General features: G+C 43.1%; 1 protein-coding gene across 14 annotated transcripts in view; it reads left to right on the forward strand.

Moving 5' to 3' along the window:
* The window catches only part of ctbp1 (C-terminal binding protein 1), a 335,683-nt gene extending 315,454 nt beyond the window's left edge, over positions 1-20,229 (forward strand). For 13 of the 14 annotated variants that reach the window (XM_041184852.1, XM_041184867.1, XM_041184843.1 and 10 more), the window contains 4 exons: positions 1,061-1,191; positions 7,877-8,004; positions 9,856-9,973; positions 19,178-20,229. In XM_041184852.1, coding sequence (XP_041040786.1) covers positions 1,061-1,191; positions 7,877-8,004; positions 9,856-9,973; positions 19,178-19,361 — 561 coding nt within the window. In that variant the 3' untranslated portion in view covers positions 19,362-20,229. Of the gene's footprint in view, positions 1-1,060; positions 1,192-7,876; positions 8,005-9,855; positions 10,255-19,177 lie in introns of all 14 variants that reach the window. The other variant, XR_005942661.1, reaches the window with a different exon arrangement.
* Positions 20,230-22,092: the final 1,863 nt, after the last annotated feature.

The following is a 22,092-nucleotide window of genomic DNA, read 5'->3' on the forward strand; positions in this document are numbered from 1 at the left end:
TATGAGCATTGAGTGTAAAGACGAGGGAGAGTGCACATGAGAACAGGTGTGAATGTCATAAGTTTCAGTGCTTATCCCTGTAAATGTCAGCTATCTCAATTGATGCTTCAGCCCCCTCACTTGATCTGCATATTGGAGTGAAAGTGGATAGGAGTATTTTCTTTTTAACTACATGTGTATGAGACTGGGTTTTGATGATGTAGCTAACTTAATGGGTTGAAGGGACTTTCCCAGTCTGTTCAAATGCTGGATGACTACTGCTCATGTTGACGACAGACTCTGAATATTACAATGATTGTGTTAGATAATGATATTTGAATTATTAGTTTACGTGAAGCAAATTGACATTTTTGGATCACTTGGTCAGTACTTGCACTATATGTGGAATAGTTATTTGTTTGTGTTGAGTCCCTTGGGTTTATACCCAGAATTTCCACATGGGTATTCAAGACTATATACCGTGCCGTCAGTTCCATGTTTTATTTTTACATATATGATTACTGAAAAAGCAAGCTGGTTGGAATGTTCCAGCAAAACAAGCTAAGCAAAGCAATCAAATAAAAACCATATTTCACATTACTGCCCTCACAAATGCCTCAGTAATTTCATCAAATGGTTGACATTTTTGGCCTAAACAATGATAGTAATAATAAGCTTAGATTACTGTAAGAGCTGAAACAATTTAACTTCGAAAAAATATAGAAGGGGAAGATCCAAAATTATATCGTTGGTTTTCTGAACATCTTTCCTCTTTAACAAACTGTTATTTTCTCTTCAAATGTCTGAAAATAACCTGGCTGCTTTAACACTGAAGAGATCTGTGTCAGCTTCATTTATGGATGATAAAATTTCTATTCAATGGGAGACATTCGTACCCTGGGTCTGTTTTACTGCTTCAGTCAATTAAATGTGTGAATCACGTTGGCTAAAATGACAGAACATGGAACATTATTCTTGGCTTATTTTCAAAATGTTGCTTTATAGAGTGTCTCACCTTCAGATATTACCATCAGAAAATGGTGTAAGTTGTCATAGGTTTGATTTTATTTCTCCTCTGCAGATGAGGCAGGGAGCATTTCTGGTGAATGCTGCCCGGGGTGGGCTCGTCGATGAAAAGGCACTGGCTCAGGCTTTGAAAGAAGGAAGGATACGAGGAGCAGCCTTAGATGTGCATGAATCGGAGCCATTTAGGTATTGTCAAATCCAAAAAAAAATGTCAATTTTGTCACATTACAGTTAGAGAAAAGATTATACCCAATAAAACTAAAAGTGGGAAAATGCCGAAGGCAGTGCTCAATTTATCTAAAAGTCCTGTGATGTAGTCCATCTGTCCTTCCATAAAACCTTTATAAAGTCCTGTTAGGGGGCTCTTTAAATAAATGGCTGAGCGTCAGAGGTGAAACCTGGAGGTACATGAAGAAACATGGGACAACGGTAAGCTGGGGAGATATCCCTCATTTCAAGTAATTGTTGCGTCTGCTATTTTGAATCCACATGAATGACCAGGCATCAGAAACCCAAGTTGGCCATTGGGAGGGAGGTAGGGAAGGAATGAAGTCTGGTGCAGCAACCAAGGAACTGCAGTGTAACCTAGTCAAAACTTTACAAGTGGGAGAGAAATTCAATAAGTGCAAGATGCTTCACATTGGAAGAAGAGAATAACTGATTTACTCAGTGAATGGTGAAGAGAAGCTGGAAGGGACCATGTCTGGTTGTAGACAGCAATCAACAAAGCAAATGAAATGTTGGGCGATGTTGCTAAATTCAGTAGACTATGGGGCTGATCTTCCTCTGCTTTGCACCGAGGCAACGGTTACTTACTTCCTGAGTATGAGGCATAGCATTGTGTCTACCCCACTTACCATGCATGTAAACTTTACCCAAGGAAACCTTGAATGTTTGCGCATAGATATAATTGCAAGCATTGTAGTAATATGTTTATAAAGTGAAACCTATCGTAATACACCATTTTCCCAAGTTTCTGCTTGCAGAGTACCAAATATCAGGGAATTTGAGAAGAGATGGGTATCAAAGTCCCCGAGGTATCATAAAGGAAATTCCTTTATATAAAAAAAATACTCCAGAAGCTGGAAATATGAAATAAAAACAGAAAATGCTGGAAATATTCAGAAGGTCTGACAACATCTGTGGAAAGAGAAATAGAATTACCATTTCTGGCCTCGTCACAACCTGAAACCTTACTCTGTTTCTCTCCCCACAGAAGCTGCCAGACCTGCTGAATATTTCCAGCATTTTTCTGTTTTGTTCTTTTAAATAGAATGGGCAGTGTAACTGAAAGACTTCTGCCTCCTGTTTTTGGACAGGAGGTCTCAAAGCAGGAAAGCCATTCCCCCTACTTCTGGTATCTCAAGATTCCAGCAGCAGGAAACCTGTCTGTTTATCTCCTTGGAGCAAGTTCCTATCCCGAGGTGCCCTGGAGAACGTCAAACCCAGAACTACAGTCAGATCAAATAGAGGAGGAGAGTTGGGTGGAGTCCCAAGATCAACCCATTCAAGTCTTGGAATCATAATGCTAAAGCTGTACAGTGCTGTGCTGAAGTAGATGTCCTGTACCACATTCATTTTCACTGAAGAGATTAAAGGGAAGTTTCCAAATCCAGGTGGTACTTGCAGGGAAGGCCTAACAAGCTGATCTATTGTATCTGAGAACTGCCTTCTGAGGAAAGGATGGAGACACAACTCTTCTGCCTTGAAAGGGAACAACTGAGACAGATCATCATGGAATCATATGATATTAAGTGGATTTGCAAAGGTTAATCCAGAGCACTGTAAAGTATACAGTGCAACTACAGAAGAAGGGGACATAAGTACAACCTGGTGAAAGGCAAATTTAGGATTTTCAAATAACAAATAATACATATTCAGAACAGTTTTGTGGTAGAATGATGAGGCAATAAATCAAGCAGTTGGATTCAATGGTGGTGGAGTTGTTTTCTGTGAAGGGATGAGCTAGATGGCCCAATTATTCTGTTTTATTTATGTAATCTATAGCTTCTGTTACTGTTAACTTACTAGTTGCAGCCAGATAAAGACAAAAGCTGCCATCTCCCTTATGGGGAGGTGGTGGCATAGTGGTATTGTCACTGAATTAGTATTTCAGAGACCCAGGGTAATGTTCTGGGGACTTGGGTTCAAACCCCACCACTGAATTCAATAAAAATCTGGGAATTAAAAGTCCATTGCCAATTGTCGGTTCACTTAACTGCTGTCCTTGTCCGGTATGGCCTACATGTGACTTTAGACCCTCCTAAATGCCCTCTGAACAAAAGCAATTAACCAATAAATGACATCGACCTAGGCACTGGAACCTTCACTATCGCTGGGTCAAAATTCTGGAACTCCCTCCCTAACAAGCACACTTGTGGACTTCAGCAGTTCAAGTAGTCAACTCATCACCATCTTCTCAAGCACAATTAGGGATGGGCAATTAATGCTGGCCTAACCAGTGAAGCCCACATCCTGTAAATGAATTTAAAAAGAGCAGCTCTTCTATACATGTACATGTGTCAGTTTTAACTCCAAATCAAAAGGTAGTGAGTTCAAATCTCATTCTAGGACTTAATCCAAGCTGACACTAGTGCAATATTGAAGGAGCATTGTGGGCAGCCTCTTGGATGAGACATTAAACCGAGACCCTGTGGATGTAGAAGAGTCCACAACATTATCTGAAGAAGAGCAGGGGAGATCCCTTGGTGTCCTGGCTAACAGTTTACCCCCCAGCATCGCCAAAAAAATGTAATTTGCTGCTTGCAGGACTCTGTGCAGATTGACTGCTGCGTTGTCTATGAAGCAACAGTGAGCACACGTCAAAAATGGTTCATTGGCTGCGAAGATCCTTGGGACGTCCTGAGGACGTGAAAGGAGCTATATAAATGCAAGTTTGTTCTTATTATATGTAACTAATTAATCTCCAACACCACTCTCTCACAGTTGGGGTGTGAAGCACAATGTTCGTATTTTCACCTGTATCGGGTTCGTTAGCGTTTTGTGTCTCAGAATTTTCTGAATTTCCACAGGGGGTTGGTGGTGGGGGGCACTGGATCACTCAAACGTGGTCTTTGAGTCCACAAGTTTGAGCCCAATATGGTTCACTGAGGTGCTGTTTGTTAAATACTTTGTATTTTCCAAATTGAGATTCTGGAGGTTGCTGTTAATTGCACATTAATTTGTTTAATTGTATGCAGGTGGTGAGCATTAACTGGGGATTCATATCAGCACATATAAACAGGCACTCATTGAAACTGTGGTGTGGCTGAGTTAGGAGCAAAATGCTTGTCGGTTAACTCTGTAAATAAATGTAAGACTGACTAAAGATTCTATCAGTACTGTCCTTCACCAACTAGCAAGCTAACCTGGGATCAGAACCTAAAGGGGAAGGTTGGAAGCTAAGAAAAAAAAAAAGGTAGAAAACTAACGATTGGGGTCTGATGTTACCATGACTGCAGCTTATTCTGTGTCTCTCACAGTTGTGCGAAATGAAAAGCTGCATCAAAAGATTAGAGAGCCTTCGGGAATAAACGCTGTTACTGCTTCCCCCCTGTATCACGACTGATATATTTATGTGTTTCTTGTTTCATTGTGTCACTCAGTGCCTTTTTTCTATTACTCTCTTTTCCATGGGCGGAATCGTCTGCTCTCGGCTGGTGTCTCACTCTGCTGCCTGACAAACTGACTCTGAGGAGGAAGGCCCACCATATGCTCTGCCCTGTGGACAGCGGCAGGCCTTCCTCCAGACTAAGCACCCCGGAAGACAACCTTCCAGCCACCAAGAGCTGCTAGCCAATCAGAGGCTGGCAACTCTTGGGTCTGAGCCCAAGGAGGAGGCCATGGAGGAGGCCGTGGTTGCTGCCGGAAGAACATCCCCCAGAATCCCAGGCTCACGCGACACAAAAAAAAGGCAAATGCTGTTTTGGGGGGGAGGTGGGGGGGCACAACCTCGCAGGGTGGGGGTCACGGGGAGATGGGGGGGGGGATGCATAGGGGTCAGCAGCAAGGCCAGAGGGTGGCTGTCAACGGTCACCCCCACCCCCATGTCCATGCCCTGATCATGCACAGATTGGTGCACATTGAGGGATTCCCCTCACCCACTCACCCCCCCCAGCTGACGTGCAGCCCGGACAGTTACCAGTCATGCAGGCTTCATGTCGGCAGGCCCACCTGGAGCTGAGAAGATTGCCGTTAAGGCAGGAAGAGGGCCTTATGTAGCCATTAATTGGCCAAATAAAAGACTCAAATGGAGGCAGGGCGGGAAGGTCACCCATGGGCCATCCCACCCAGAACTTTCTTCCAGTGGAAGCGGGACGGCATCAGGATCCATCCCGGCACTAACCTGCCAGATCCTCAGGCCCACTGCCTCCTTCCTCATCTCCTGTGGGGGCAGAAGATTCTGACCCATGTCTCTGTTTTCCATGTTTCTTCTGAGTTTTACGTTTCTGTTGATCTGATGGTATCTGAGTTACGCACTCACAGTTTTAAGGATAGGCACTGGAGTCATGTGTAGTCTGATATTTTCCTTTGTGTGGAGGGTATATGGATTGTGGGAGCTACAGTTTGCTGTGGAGATGGGAAACACATTGGAATGATTGGAAGTTCTGAGGGAGAACTTAATAGATTATAAAGTTTGCAAATTGTACTATAGCTGACTTGGAAGTGCTTGATGCTGACACTTTAGGCAGAGTTTTGGAAACCCATGAAAACAAAGGGACCTAGAATTTCCCACTGGCATTCCAGTTTGCCAGCGTGATCCTGCCTCCAGGCCACTTGTAAGGAGGTTCAGTTTGAGGCTCCGATGAGGAACATCAGTTTTCAACAGCATCTTCCAAACCTGTGACCATCTAGAAGGACAAGGAGACACATGGGAATACCACCACCTGGAAGTTCCCCGTCAAGTCACGCACCATCCTGACTTGGAAAGATATCGCCGCTCATTCACTGTCACTGGGCCAAAACCCTGGAACTTCCTCCCTAACAGCACTGTGGGTGCATTTACAGCACATGGACTGTAGCAGTTCAAGAAGGTGGCTCACCACCATCTTCTCAAGGGCAATTAGGGATGGGCAATAAGTGCTGGCCTAACCAGCGATGTCCACATCCCATGAACAAATAAAAAGACCATGACCTGTGTTGACTGGAGTGGCTGAAACATAGCCAGTGAGAGAAGGTGACTTCCCAGTACTCCGATTCACTATTTAAGCATCCTCCATGCAGCTCATTTAAAAATGGCCAGAACCTTCACAAAGATGGTCTGGCAGCAATGGTCATGTGCATTCTCAAAGATCTTAAAAGTGCTCCTTCTTGAGGCCCTCCCTTCCAGTTCACCTTCTCGTGCCCGTGCCCTCTCCTTCTTGAGGCGTCTCCCCTCCCCTCCCAATCGCCCTAACCCACCCTCGCGCGGACCCTCGCACCAACTCTCTCATTGAGAGTAATCAATTTTACTCCACTCCTACTGGGTGCCTTTAAAATGGAGCTTTGTGATTTAATGCTCTGTTTCCACTGAATCTCCCTGGCCCATCATTTTCCCTGAATACTACAGTTTAGTGGTTGTGGGGGCACCTTATCGATTTATTCAACTTGGGGTTCTATTATGTTATTGGGACCCTGATTGTATTTTAACACAGGCCTCAACAGGGAAGCCAACAGCTTTCCTACCAGGTGAGAGAAGGCTGGTAGCTGTCAGGAAGAACAGAGTGGCCCTCGAAGGTAGGCAAGGCCCTTCTCTTTGTGGGGCCAGGGGGAGCAGGATTACTCCACGTGACTCACCTGCTTGTCAGTGAACCTTCCTTTGGGGTCAGAGGCCTCTGCTTGTCCAAAGTTTCCCTCTTGCCCATTTCAGGCAGGCAGCTGACTAACGGCATGTTGATGAGACCCATGGCTTGAAACAAATCCAGGCCTCAAACTTAAGATTCCTGGTGCATTTTGAACTCGTCTCACCCCCTACACATCCAAAATCTGCAGGAGTTCAAATTGACCCCAAGAAAAGTAAAAGTTTATTTTCCGGATATATTGTGTCTGGAATATTGTGTACAATCCTGGGCGCCACACTTGAGGAAGGACGCAAACGCATTGGTGAGAGCGCATAAGAAGTTTACAACAGTGGTTTTAGAAATGAGACACTTAGGTTATGAGAAAAGATTGGAGAACTTGGGACTGTTTTCCTTGGAGAGGAGAAGGCTGAGAAGAGACTTGATAGAAGTTTTCAAAACCATGATGGGTTTGGACAGAGTAGATAGGGAGAAACTGTTCCAGCTTGTAAACGGATTGAGAACCAGAGAGCACAGTTTTAAAGTGTTTTGCAAAAGTAGCAAATGCGAGGTGAGAAAAAACACGAATAGTTAGGGTTTGGAATGCACTGCCTGGAAGTGTGGTGGTGGCAGATTGGATGATTATCTGAATAGAAACAATGTGCAGGGTTACAGGGAAAAGGCAGGAAACAGACACTAAGTTAAAATGCTCCAAGAGCCAGTGCAGACACAATAGGCTGATTGACCTCCTTCTGCACCATAACAATTCTGTGATTCTGTGTCGTGGGTGAGAAATTGTCATCGTTGAAAAGGATCTGATGGCTGTCATGTCACATGGTTAACATAGACTAATGAGAGGCTTACTACAATCATGCAGTATTTCAATCATAGAAGTATTACTGGTACATGGACAAAACAACCGTATTGATATATTAATAGATGACCATTCACAGCATTATTGACCTAAAGCTGTAACTATTCGTTATATATACAAAAAAATTAATTTAATTTAGCACAGTTGTACAAGCTTACTGACTGTGAAAGTATTTAATCGTTTTTTTTGTTGGTCAAATTGAATGGGTATTAATTTTAAAAATATATATTTGTGTATATAGTTTTAGTCAAGGTCCTTTAAAAGATGCTCCAAACCTAATCTGCACGCCGCACGCTGCCTGGTACAGTGAACAAGCCTCAATTGAAATGAGAGAAGAGGCAGCTCAAGAAATCCGGAGAGCTATAACAGGTAAAGCTGTTCTAAACTGTGTCTGAACTTGATCTTGACATTGTGCAACAATGTAGTGTGGGTGATGGTGAATCAGCCTGTTTTACATCTCCTTCAGCTTTTATTTCCATTGACTTTGGAAATTAAAATCAAGAGAGATTTGTTATTACCCGTGTAGGTGGCCGCACAAAGTCAAAACCTATCCCACAGACTTTTGCTTTCCTCCGCAGTCTGGAGGCTGTGTAGCCTTTACACTTCCAAATAATGCAGTGTTAATACTTTAGTTTATACGTGAATAGCCTGCAAATGGTTTGAAACATAAATGGATTCCCAATATACTGAGCATCCTTTTGAAACAGCTTACCATTTAGCCCTGTTTACCAAAGAAGAGTCATATTGGACTCGAAACGTTAACTCTGTTCCTCTCTCCAGAGATGCTGCCAGACCTGCTGAGTTTTTCCAGCATTTTCTATTTTTATTTCAGATCTCCAGCATCTGCAGTATTTTGCTTGTATTTTAAGCCCAATTTACCTGCCATTTCTCCTAGCCTTTTTAATTTTTCCTTTTTCAAATATTTGTCTTTTGAAAGTGCATCGACAATCGTTTCTTATCCCAACAGCCCTCTGGGTGAGGGAAAGTAAAAAGATCAACCTCTTTCTTTTGCTTATGATCTTAACTTTATTTTCTTTAGTTACTCACTGACCAGTGGAATTAGTTATTTCCTAGTTACCTTTTCAAAACTCTTCTTATTTTGAGCATCTCTCCTTTTGACCTTCTCAGTTCTAATGGAAAGAGTCTGACTTTTTCTAGTCTTTTCTCAAGATGAAAGCCTCTCATCTATGATAAAGTACATCAAATCTGCTCTGAATGCTTTGCTTTTTTCATTGCTTCAGTGCTGTCCTGATTTCTTCCACATTGATGCTAATTGTCATTCCTTGATGTGCAACTACCTCTTCTGTTTTTATTCTTGGGTTTCCTTCATTCGTTAGCTAATTAAAGCATTGGCCTCACCTCCCTTTGAAGTGAACATACACATTATGTATTCTGTATTGAAAATCTTCTATCTGCTTTTAATCTTTGCCTACACAACCTTACATCCTGTTGCCATGTTTTTGTCACACTTTTGTGCCAGCCTATTCCATTTTCAATTCCTATGTCTACATTTATAACAGTCCCGCACAGACACAATGGACCGAATGGCTTCCTTCAGTGCCATTAATTTCCTTGATTCTTGGATTTGCCCCCATAATACCAGTCTTCATATTTCCCCAAGTACAAAGTACAGATAGCATACATACATTCACTGCTCTCTGTTTTCTGTCTTGTCATCTCCCTACCTAGATGCCCTCTGACACTTCAGTTAGTTTTATTGATGTCTCCTCTGTGGCACTTTTATCTAAAACTCTTTTTGAAAATCCCAGCACTACTCAGATGGAACTTGTCCATCCTGTCCAGGCTATTTCACTGAGAACTGATCCCAGAATCGGAACTCCATTATCTCTTCAGATTATCAATTAGGGCCCTTATTCATATAAGGTAACCGACCAACACATGGCACCAGGAATAATCATAGCTCCAAGTATTGTCATTCTGAGTTTATAAAAAAGCACAAAGAGTAATATAGTGTTGAAAAGAAATGTTATTTGCAAATTAAAAGTTGTGCACAGCACTTTAGGAAGCAGGTGCTAAGTATGAATTGTTGTATTAATTCACAGAATTTGGGCATCACTGGCTAGACCAGCATTTATTGCCCATCCCCAAGGGTTTCTTATTTCTATTAATGGGCGAGAGTTCTTGTGCTCAGTTTTATTTCGGATGTGTGTTTTGTGCTACGGGATGAACCAGTTAACAAACTTTCTGCATTTTCTTTAGGTCGTATCCCAGATAGTCTGAAAAATTGTATTAATAAAGATTACCTGACTGCAGCTACTCACTGGGCTGGAATGGACCCTACAGTAGTTCACCCAGAACTAAATGGTGCTGCCTACAGGTAAGCACTGTAGGGAAGGCAAGGTCTTGGTTGAAGAAAATGACATTTACCGTCAACTGCTAGTGGCAAGTTGTCAAATTGAACTCAATAGATCAGTTATTTTGTGGGCTGGCGTCAGTAAAAGAAACCGTAAAAGCTGCCAGAAGTTCATAAAACCCCAGCTGATTGAGGCTACACCCGTAACAAAGCAAATGATGACGAGGGGGCTGATCCAGGAACAGGGACACCATAGAACAGGAATTCCTCATCCTCGGCCTCTGTTAGGACCTGCTGTAAACAAGGTGAGGCCGACTGGGTTTCACATTGAAGGTGCTCTACATAATGAATTTTGGTTAAAACTATGCAAGTAATATTTAAAAATTAGACATTTTTTTACTTATTGGAAAATCTACATTAAAGACCAAGAACCTGTTATACAAACACCACTGAGGCTGAAGGGAATATAATATTGTTAATAATAATAACATACACATGGCATCTTAACACAGGAATCTGCTCAAAGCATTTCACACAATGAATTACCCTTCAACTGTAATACTGTTGTTATGTAATCAAACAATAATATACTCTACCTTCAAGCCCCAAAAGCAGCAATTAGGTGATATAAGCAGTTAAACTGTTCTGGTTGAGTTGTTCTTCTGTGTTTGTTCATGAAATATGGGTGACAATAGCATGGCCCATTCCCCATTTTCCTGAAAAGATGGTGATGGGTGTTCTCCTTGAACCACTGCACGGTGATGGTGCTCCCACAATAGTGTTGGGAGGGAGTTCCAAGATATTGACCCAGCAGCTAGGAAGGAACAGAAATATATGTTTGTCAGAATGTGTTGACTTGAAGGGTAACCTGGAGTTGATGGCATTCCCATAACATTGCTGCTCTTCTTGGATTTCAGGGGAGTCAGATGTTAATGTAATACTGTTGAAGTAATTTTGGTGATTAGCTGCAGTACATCTGTAAATAGTACCAACTATAACCACAATCACCGGGGTTTAGATATTGGCAAGGGTACCCACTAATGGGACGGCCTTGTCCAGCATGGCCTTGAGCTTGTTGACTGTAATTGCAGATGAGTGGTAACTATTCCATTGCAGTCCTGACTTGATTTTGTACCTTGTGGAAGGTCAGAAGGTGAGTTACTTGTAGCAGAATAGGCAGCCTCCATCCCAGGCACTTCATTGCCCTCCTTCCCTCATCTTTTTCCATCGCCCCTCCCGTGCCTCCTATCCCTGATTTGCAGGCCCCATAAAATTCAGACCCTACTGTGTAAGTCAGAAGAATTGTGAATGAAGCCATACAATGTACAATCATCAGCAAACAACCCCATTTCTGACCTTATGACAGAGTTAAGATTATTCAGTGATGAAGCAACTGAAGATGGTTGGCCCTAGGATGTTTCCCTGTGGAACGTCTGCAGTGATGTCTACTTAGTTGCCTTGATGTCAAGCGAAGTTACTCTCGCCTCTCCTCTGGCAGATGTCTGGATCGAGACTGTGATGAGGGGGTCTGGAATTGAGTGATTCTGGAAGAATCCTAACTGAGCATTGGTGGACAGGCTATTAGTGAATAGAAATTGTTTGATTATGCTATTCATGACTTCCCTCTTCACTTTACTGATGATTGGGAGGCAGCTGGTAGGGTGGTCGTGGGCTGGGCTGAGTTTACCAATTTTTTTTGTAGGTAGGAAATAATTCCATATTACTAGGTAGGTGTTAGTATCATAGCAGCAGTGGAATGGTTTGGTTAAGGAAACGACCAGCTCTGGTGCTCATGTGTTCAGCACTATATCCAGGAAGTTGTTGGGGCCCATTGACTTTGCTGCATTTTTAAAAATTCATTCACAGGATGTGGGCTTTACTGGCTGGGCCAGTATTTATTACCCATCCCTAGTTGTCCTTGCAAAGGTGGTGGTGAGCTGCCACCTTGAACTACTGCAGTCCATGTGAAGTAGGTACACCCACAGTGCTGTTAGGAATGGAGTTCCAGGATTTTGACCCAGCGACAGTGAAGGAATGGCGATATATTTCCAAGTCAGGATGGTGAGTGACTTGGAGGGGAACTTCCAGGTGGCGGTGTTCCCATCTATCTGCTGCCTTCTAGATGTTAGTGGCCGTGGATTTGGAAGGTGCTATCAAAGGAGCCTTGGTGAATTCCTGCAGTGCATCTTGTAGATGGTACACACTGCTGCCACTGTGCATTGGTGGTGGAGGGAGTGAATGTTTGTGGATGTGGTGCCAATCAAGCAGGCTGCTTTGTCCTGGACAGTGTCCAGCTTCTTGAGTGTTGTGGGAGCTGCAGTCATCCAGGCAAGTGGAGAGTATTCCATCACACTCCTGACCTGTGCCTCATAGATGGTGGACATGCTTTGGGAAGTCAGGTGGTGAATTACTTGTCATAACCTCTGACCTCCTCTTCTAGCCACAATATTTATATGGCTAGTCCAGCTCAGTTTCTGGTAAATGGTAATCCCCAGGATGTTGATAGTGGGGCGTTCAATGGCATTACCATCACTGAATAACAAGGGGTGAGGGTTGGATTCTCTCTTGTTGGAGATGGTCATTGCCTGATACTTGTGTGGCGCGAATGTTACTTGCTACTTGTCAGCCCAAACCTGGATTTTGTCCAGGTCTTGCTGCATGTGGACATGGACTGCTTCAGTATCTATGGAGTCACAAATGGTGCTGAACATTGTGCAGTTATCAGTGAACATCCCCACTTTTGACGTTATGATGGAAGGAAGGTCATTGATGAAGCAGCTGAAGATGGTTGGGCCTAGGACACTACCCTGAGGCATCCCTGCAGTGATGTCCTGGAGCTGAGATTACTGACCTCCAACAACCACAACCATCTTCCTTTGTGCTAGGTATGACTCAAACCAGTGGAGAGTTTCCCCCCTGATTCTCATTGACTCCAGTTTTGCTAGGGATCCTTGATGCTGCACTTGGTAAAATGTAGCCTTGATGTCAAGGGCAGTCACTCTCACCTCACCTCGGGAGTTCAGCTCTTTTGTCCATATTTGAATCAAAGCTATAATGAAGCTAGGAACTGATTGGCCCTGGCAGAACCCAAACTAAGCAAGTGCTGCTTGATAGCACTGTTGATGACCCCTTCCATTACTTTTCTGATGATGGAGAGTAGACTGATGGGGCGGTAATTGGCTGGTTGGATTTATCCTTTTTGTGCTCAGGACATACCTGGACAATTTTCCACATAGCCGGGTAGATGCCAGTGTTGTAGTTGTTCTGGAAGAGCTTGGCTAGGGGCGTAGCAAGTTCTGGAGCACAAATCTTCAGTACTATTGCCGGAATATTGTCGGGCCCATAGCCTTTGCAGTATCCAATACCAACAGCCGTTTCTTGATATTACATGGAGTGAATCAAATTGGCTGAAGACTGGGCTCTTCCGCCATTGATTTTGGGGATATTTGTGGAGTCTCCTCCTCCAGTGAGTTTAATTGTCCACCACCATTCAGGACAGGATGTGGCAGGATTGCAGAGCTAAGATCTGATCTGTTGGTTTTGGGATTGCTTAGCTCTGTCTTTCAGTTGCTGCTTCTGCTGTTTGGCATGCAAGTAGTCCTGTTTTATAGCTACACCAGGTTGACAGCTCATCCTTTGGTATGCCTGGTGCTGCTCCTTGTATTCTCTCCGGCACTATTGATTGAACAAGGGTTGATCCCCTGGCTTGATGGTAATGGTAGAGTGGGGGATATGCCAGGCCATGAGTTTACGGATAGTGTTTGAGTACAAGTCTGCTGCTGCTGATGGCCCACAGTACCTCATGGAACCCCAGTCTTAAGTTGCTAGATCTGTTCGAAATGTATCCCATTTAGCATGGTGATAGTGCCACACAACACAACGGAGGGTATCCTCAATGTGGAGATGGGACTCTGTACCGCAAGGACTGTGCGGTGGTCACTCCTACCGATACTGTCATGGACAGATGCACCTGCAGCTGGCAGGTTGGTGAGGTGAGGTCAAGTATGGTTTTCCTTCCAGCGCAATTGTACAAATTAGGAGCAGGAGTAGGCCACTCAACCCTTCGAGTAAGATCGTGGCTGATTTGACTGTGACCTCAATTCCACATTCCCATCTACCCTGATAACCTTTCACTCCCTTGCTTATCAAGAATCTATCTGCCTCTACCTTAAAAATATTCAAAGACTCTGCTTCCACCATCTTTTTGAGAAAGAGAGTTCCAAAGACACTTAACCCTCACAAATTTCTCCTCATCCCTGTCCTAAATGGGCAACCCCTTACTTTGAACAGTGGCCCCTAGCACTGGATTATCCCACAAGAGGAAACATCCTCTCCACATCAACCCTGTCAAGACCCCTCAGGAGCTTATATGCTTCAAATAAGCCACCTTTTACTCTTCTAAACTCCAGCAGATACAAGCCTGGCCTGTCCAAACTTTCCTCAAAAAAGCAACCCACCTATTCCAAGTATTAGTTTAGTAAACTTTCTCTGAACTGCTTCCTTCCTTAAATAAAGAGATCCTCCCTCAAATAAGGAGACCAATACTGTCCACAATCATGCACTTGTTGCTGGACATTACATTCATATTAGTGGGGACCTTGGCAGAAGTCGGATCATCCACCAGGGCATTTTGGCTGAAGGTGCTTACAAACTCTCTTTCACTCAAATGCTGAGCTTCCACCATTGTTGCAGATGGAAATGAAGGCATAACTAGGAGCAGCCTCTTCCTCTATTAGTTGCCTGGTTGACCACCAGAATTCACAACTGGATGTGGTAGGGTTCCAGTATTGGGCACAATTCTCCAACTGAGACCAAACTAGTGTTTTCTAAAGGCTCACCATAACTTTCTTGCCCTTGTACTCATGCCACAGTTCATGAAGCCAAGATCCCATATGCCTCATCAGGCTAGAACATTTAACCTGAGTTGCTAATCACATTCAATAAGTTGCTGAAGTGAAAATAAGTTTTGATTGAGCCCATTATTTAGTTAACAGCAATTAAAAGAACACAGTGCCACTGTTGCCTCAGGATAATGTTTTATGTTCAATATTAATGGGTAACCAAGGGGCTAATAAGAGTGAGGAACTTAAAAGTAATTAATGCCAGCAGAGGAAAAATATGGGAGAAACTTAGAAACACACACATTTTCAGGACCTGACAGCCTACATTTCTCAAAGAGGTAGCTGCAGAGATCGTGATTATGATTTTCCAAAATTCTCTAGATTCTGGAATGGTTCCAGCAGATTGGAAGTTAACAAGTGTAACAAGAATGGAGGGAAAGAGAACAAAGGAAACTACAGGCCAGTTAATCTGGCATCAGTCATCAGGAAAATGATAGCATCTCTTATTAAGGAATTTTTAAAGTGCACTTAGAAAATCATAGCATGATCATATGGAGTCACTGTTGATTAATGAAAAGGAAATTGTGTTTGACAAATTTTATTAGAGTTTTTTGAGAGTATAACTATTAGGGTACACCAACAGGAACCAGTAGACACTTGGGGTAGGATTTTTAGGATGGCAAGGTTTCTCGCCACACCAGTCACAGCAACTCCATAGCCATTTAATGCATTAAGTGGCTGGAGATGGGACTTCTGCTCAGATTGGCCGGCAACTCTGTAGTCCCAGCATCTGCCATGGCAGCAGTGGACAGGACTGATACAAGCAATTCCCAGAATCGAGGACTGGGTCTCATGGCAGGGAGGTGAAGTGAGGGTTTTGGAGAGTGGGTAGGGATCTTGGCGGAGAGGCCAGTAGGCAAGGAAGTACCTGGGGAAGCGGTGTGGGGGGGTGGGTGTTGGGCGTGGGGACAGACCTTTGTGAGTTGGGGGAGGCATACAATGTGGAAAGGGGGCCCTGAGTGAGGTGATTTTTTTTTCTTTCTTTCCCCACTTCCTACCTGAGGCCCAAGCAGGGCCTTTTTTAATAGTAAATTAAAAAGAAGTACAAGTTAATCACTCTTTCACCCTTAAAGGAGTGTTTAGGCCCTTAGATGGTGGGAGAAAAGGTGAAAGGGCTGGTGTCACATTTCCTGTGCTTCTATGGAAAGGTGCTGTTGGAAGGGGAGGGAATTTTGGGGTGATTGAGGAGTGGACCAGGAATCATGGAGGAAATGGCCCTTTTGGAATGCTGAACAGGAAGAGGAAGATGTGTTTGGACATGCAAAGATTAGCGGTAAGCCAGAGGATTGACAACGCTTTAAAAACCAACAAAAGATGACCAAAAAATAAAAAAAGAGGGCGAAAATAAACTTTGAGGGTAAACTAGCAAGTAATATAAAATTGGACAATAAGAGCTTTAAATATATGAAAAGGAAGAGAGAGATCAAGTGAACATAGGCCCCTTAGAGAATGAGGCTGGGGAAATAATAATTGGAAACCAGGAAATAGCAGAGGAGTTGAATAAATACTTTGCTTCAGTCTTCACAGTAGAAGACACTAATAGCATCCCAATACCAAATAATCAAGGGGTAAAAGAGAGGGAGGAAATAAATGCAATAACTGTCACTAGAGAAAAAGGGAAACTAATGGTGCTAAAGGCCAACAAGTCCCTTGGACCTGATGGGTTGCATACTAAGATATTAAAGGATAGTGGATGCACTAGTAGTACTCTTCCAAGAATCCAAGATTCTGAAAAAGTTCCACAGGGTTGGAAAATGGCCAAAATAGCACCCTTATTCAAAAAGGGAGGGAAACAAAAATCAGGTAACTATAGGCCAGTTAGTTTAACAACTGTCATTGGGAAAATGTTAGAGTCTCTTATAAAGGATGTAATAGCAGAGCATTTAGAATTACATAATCTAATTAAGCAGCGTCAGCATGGCTTCATGAAGGGGAAATCATGCCTAACAAATTTATTAGAATTCTTTGAGGAGGTAACAAGCAGAATAGATAAGGAGGAACTAGTATATGTAAAATATTTGGATTTCCAAAATACATTTGATAAGGTATTCACATAAGGCTACTTAATAAGATAAGAGCCCATGGTGTTGGGGGTAGTATATTAGCATGGATAGAGGATTGGCTAACTAATAGAAGACAGAGAGTTGGGATAAGGGGGGCATTTTCAGGATGGCAACCTGTAACTAGTGGAGTGCCACAGGGATCAGTGTGGGGGCCACAATTATTTACAATATGTATTAATGACTTAGATAAGGGAAGTGAATGTACTATTGATGACACAAAAATAGGTGGGAAGGTAAGTGGTGAGGGTGACTCAAGGAGTTTACAGGGGGATATAGACAGGTTAAGTGAGTGGGCATAAAAATGGGAGATGGAATATAATGTGGGAAAATGTGAGGTTATGCACTTTGGCAGAAAGAATAGAGGAGCTGAATATTATTTAAATGAAGAAAGATTGCAGAAGATTGCAGCACAGAGGGATTTAGGGGTCCTTGTGCATGAATCCCAAAAAGCTAACATACAAGTTCAGCAGGTAATAGGGAAGGCAAATGGAATGCTGGTCTTTATTTCAAAGGGGATGCAGTATAAAAATAGGGAAGTCTTGCTAAAACTATACAAGACACTAGTTAGACCACACCTAGAATACTGTGAACAGTTTTGGTCCCCTTATCTAAGGAAAGATAAACTGACATTGGAGGCAGTCCAGAGAAGGTTCACTAGGTTGATTCTGGGTATGGAGGGATTTTCTTATGAGGAGAGGTTGAGTAACTTGGGCCTGTACTCATTGGAGTTTAGAAGAATGAGAGGCGACCTTAATGAAACATATAAGATTCTTAGAGTGCTCGACAGGGGGACGCTGAAAGGTCATTTCCCCTTGTGGGAGAGGCTAGGACCAGAGAGCATAATCTCAGAGTAAGGGTCACCCATTAAGACTGGGATGAGGAGGAATTTCTTCTCTGAGAATAGTTAAATTGTGGAATTCTTTACCGCAGAGGGCTGTAGAAGCTGGGTCGTTAAGTATATTCAAGGCTGAGGCAGACAGTAAGGGAATCATGGGTTAAAGGGAAAAGGCAAGAAAGTGGAGTTGAGGATTATCAGATCAGCTAGGATCTCATTGAATGGCGGAGCAGACTCAATGGGCCGAATGGCCTACTTCTATGTCTTGTGGTCTTATGATGGCGCCAAGTTGATAGTGGCGGAAATGGCGGAGGGTCATCAGTTGAATATGGAGACTAGTGGGGTGGAAGATTAGGACATGGGAAATCCTATTGTGTTTGTGGAAGGGAGGGGGAGTGATGAGTGCAGAAGGACAGAAAATGGAATGGACATGGTCGAGGGCCCCATCAACCTCTTTATTTTTGGTTGAGAAAAAAGAAACACACATCGGAAGCATTGTTTTGGATTATGGTATTGCCCAAGAAGATGTGACGGAGATAGTGAAACTGGGAGAAAGTCCTTTCAGGAAGCAGGTTGGAAAGAAGTGTAGCCAAGGTAGCTGTAGGAGCCAGTGACCTATTCCCCAAAATGGAGATGGAGGAGGCAAGAATGGGATGGGAAGAGTCAGAGATGGACTGAGGGAAAGGTGGAACTCGAAAGCAAATTTGTTGAAACTTTTGCAGATTGGGGTAGCAACAACAGGAAACTGTACTGATGGAGTCAACAGTATATGGCAAGAGGTGAGGGAGCAGTCCTGTTTAGAACTGGAACAAAGAATGTTCCACATATCCCAGGGGAAAAGGCAAATATAGCTGGATCCCCTACATATTCCTATAGCAACACCTTTTAGTTAGAGGAAATTAATGGAGTTAAAGGAAAAGTTGTTCAAGGTGAGGACCACTTCAGCCAGGTGGAGGAATGGGGTGGTGGATAGGGGCTGGCAGGACCTCTGTTCAAGGAAGCAGAGAGTTTTCAGGCCATCTTGGTGGGCACAGGAGGTGTAGAGGGTTTGGATGCCCATAATGGAAAGAACAGAGTTGGGGGGCCAGGAAACTGGAAAAGTAGAGAAGTAGAAGGCATCGGAAGAGTTGAGGATGTTGTTAGGAAAAGACTGGACTAGGAGGAGTAAAGGAATAAAGTCAGTACAGGAGGAAGTTGGCTCTGTGAGGTAACAGCTTGTGTACTTGTTCTGTATAACTGTTCTAATAATGTTCAGCCATTTTATTAACCAAGTGTATTTTAAATGAGTTAGCATACATAATTTACTGTATCTACTAGTTAATTTGTGAGGCTTGCCAGCTTCTGTATTCATATCTTTTAGTTCATTTGCGTCCTTGTGTAATTAAGAAGGGCTGTAATTCTAACCTGTTCTTTTTTTTATCTCCCCCAGGTATCCGCCAGGTGTTGTTGGGGTAGCTCCCAGTGGACTTCCGCCAACAGTAGAAGGAATAGTTCCCAGTGCTGTGCCGTTGTCGCACAGCCTTTCCACAGTAGCCCATCCACCACACGCCCCTTCCCCAGGGCAAACAGTGAAACCGGAGTCTGACAGAGATCACACAGGTGACCAATTGTAGCCGGATGGACCGCATTCCTGACCCGAGATTTTCACCATCCACAGAAATTCAGAAAAAAAATTTCTGGTTTGTGAATAATGGTGAACAATGGACTATGGAAAAAAAACTGAGCTTAGAAACTGGTCCAACTTCAAATAAAGATGTGGGAGAGAAGAAGAAATTTGGTAAATTTGTTCCTCCGTTAAATTGTAGCTTGTCCCTATCCAGTGGACTGATTAACTGTTTCTGTGTCTTATGGGTTCCCTGTGAGCAAGAGAAGTTCTAGTAGTTAATTCTATCATGAATGTACTATGTCTGTGTACAGTTTTAGAACTTAAAGGGTTTGTTCGCTTAGCTGTGAAACAGAAACCAAGAGAGATATTCAGTAAAACTGATTTTTTGAAAAGAAAACAATCTTTCTTTTATACATTAAATCCACGCCCAAAAAGAGGCAGTTTTCAGACGTCTCAGGAAACTAGGGAAAATTCCCACCTATTTTGTGTTATACGCCATGCAGTGCATTGTTTTGTAACTGCTTGTCTTTTTTTTAGTATCAGCTAGTAAGATCAACACTCTCTTCTTGATTCATTGTTTTATTTTTGGCATGAATTCCCATTACTTTTCTGGGGGCTGAGGAGAATGTTGCAAAGAGATTTTGAAAACAAAGTTTCATCTGAAGCAGCACTATGCTTACTGTCATCAGTTTAAATGTATATCATTGGTGGTATGCGTATCGGCACTAGACTACTGGAAAGTAGCAGCATTTCTTTGCCTACATCGATTCCTGTTAATGTGGTAGGCTAGCAATATTTTCGTTGAAATAATCATGTTTTGTGACGTAACCATTTGTATGAATTATTTTAAAGAAATAAAACAAAAAGACAGAAAATGTTGTGTGGCATGTGTTTCACCCTATAATTTTGCATCTCCTGACTTGTATTTAAGATACTTAGGGTGAATGTTTCTTAATTTATTTTAAGGCAGAATAAAGCCTAAATTAATACACCATAACAATAGCTTGCAATTATATTGTGTCTTTAATATAGAAAAACGAGACGTGCCTCAAGGAGGGAGTCAGGTAAATATGGATGGCAAGTTGGGTAATTTTCTGAAGAGAGAAGGCTTGCAGGGCTGTGGGGTAAAGGTGGGGAGCGGGATCAGCTGAGTAGGTCTTAAAGAAAGCTGGCACGAACATGAAGAGCTGGATGCCTCCTGTGCTGTAAGCATTCTATGATTTAACCAACCTTGTTTCTATACAGTAAGTCCTTGTTATAGTTTGCGATTGTGTTCCTGGAAGTCACTGCTTTTAAGTGAATTAACTTTGCGAATCATGGCTTCCTATGGGGGTCGATGTTAAAGCTGGAGTTAGGTTCTGTCAGACGTTTCTTGCCTGGGAAAAAGTCAATGTGCAAGTTGAAATACTTGCAGCATACATGTGCAGCACTGTGCATTCCTAGCTGAAATAACTTGCAAAATAAAATAAATCACTGAAAATAACAGAAATACTGTATAAATTCAAATTAGATAACACTCACCAGTCTCTTTCTCCTAGGCAATCCCTCAGGTTTGGGGATGATTTGCTTGCACTGCAGCTTGATGGGTTAGGAGGAGGTTTGACCTCTTCAGGCATGCTTCGAGGACATCCTAAAAGCATTTCAGTGGAGGTGGCTTTGAGTGACTTAGATCCTTGATGCTGGGCATGTTGGCTTGGCTGGGGAGACCTAGTTGTTACAGCGCCTCTCTTACCACTGGGTTTGAAGGATCTTGGGAAGACATTGCTGGTGGTGCTTTGAGCTGGGTGCATGGTGCCATGACCTTAGGCTTTGAGATCCTGGTGCTCTCCTTCCGAGAAACTCAATGACTGAAGTTGGAGTGATTTGGTTTTGAATTGAAGGCAGCGTGCAACTTGCCAGGTCCTGGTGGAGTTAATGGGACAAAGGGTCAGGATCGTCAACAACCTGGAAAAATTTCCCCAAGGACTGTTGGAAGATTTTCTTTTGCTTCTCCTGTAGATCTCCCTGTAGCAGTTCATTAAATCATTGGTTCCCCCTGTTCACTTTGGCACTGTGCTCTCTGGTCATCCTCCGTGATGATTTCCAGGACAGTCTTCTTCTTCAGCTCGTTGACTCTCCAGTTGCATTAAGCCTTCATCGGGGTGCGATCAATTCCACCACATCAGCGTCATCCATTTCAAAAAAGACAGCCTCCCTCATCAAAGTGATGATTTCACACTGAACCTCAGGGACAGCGCTGTGGGATTCTCCATGACCACTGACGCACTCAGGCCACAATTTCTGCCACACACCGCGCAGAGAAGACGGCATGATTCATCCCATGAATCAGTGACATTGTCGATGCCCTTGAGGAGCCACACCAAAATTCCCTGACTGGCGCATTCTCACCATCTGTTACCTTGAGCTGGGAGAAGGTACAACATAGGTAGTAAGCCTTGAATGTCGCAATTGCTCCTTGATCTATGGGCTGCAGCAATTAAGTAGTGTTGGGTGGCAGGAAAACCACCGTCACATTTTCAGACGATTCATCAAGGCTGACAGGATAACCTGGGCAATTATCCAAGAGGAGAAATATTTTGAAGGTGAGATTTTCTCTAGTGCAATATTCCCTTCACACAGGGATGGCATGCAGAGAGAACCATGCCTGAAAGAGTGCCCCCCCACCCCCCCACATCCAGGCTTTCTTATTGAATGCCAAATGAAGCACAAATGTTCTGTGGAATAACTCCTCAATGCTC

This window comes from Carcharodon carcharias, chromosome 1 (assembly GCF_017639515.1).
Source record: "Carcharodon carcharias isolate sCarCar2 chromosome 1, sCarCar2.pri, whole genome shotgun sequence".
NCBI classification, from domain to species: domain Eukaryota; kingdom Metazoa; phylum Chordata; class Chondrichthyes; order Lamniformes; family Lamnidae; genus Carcharodon; species Carcharodon carcharias.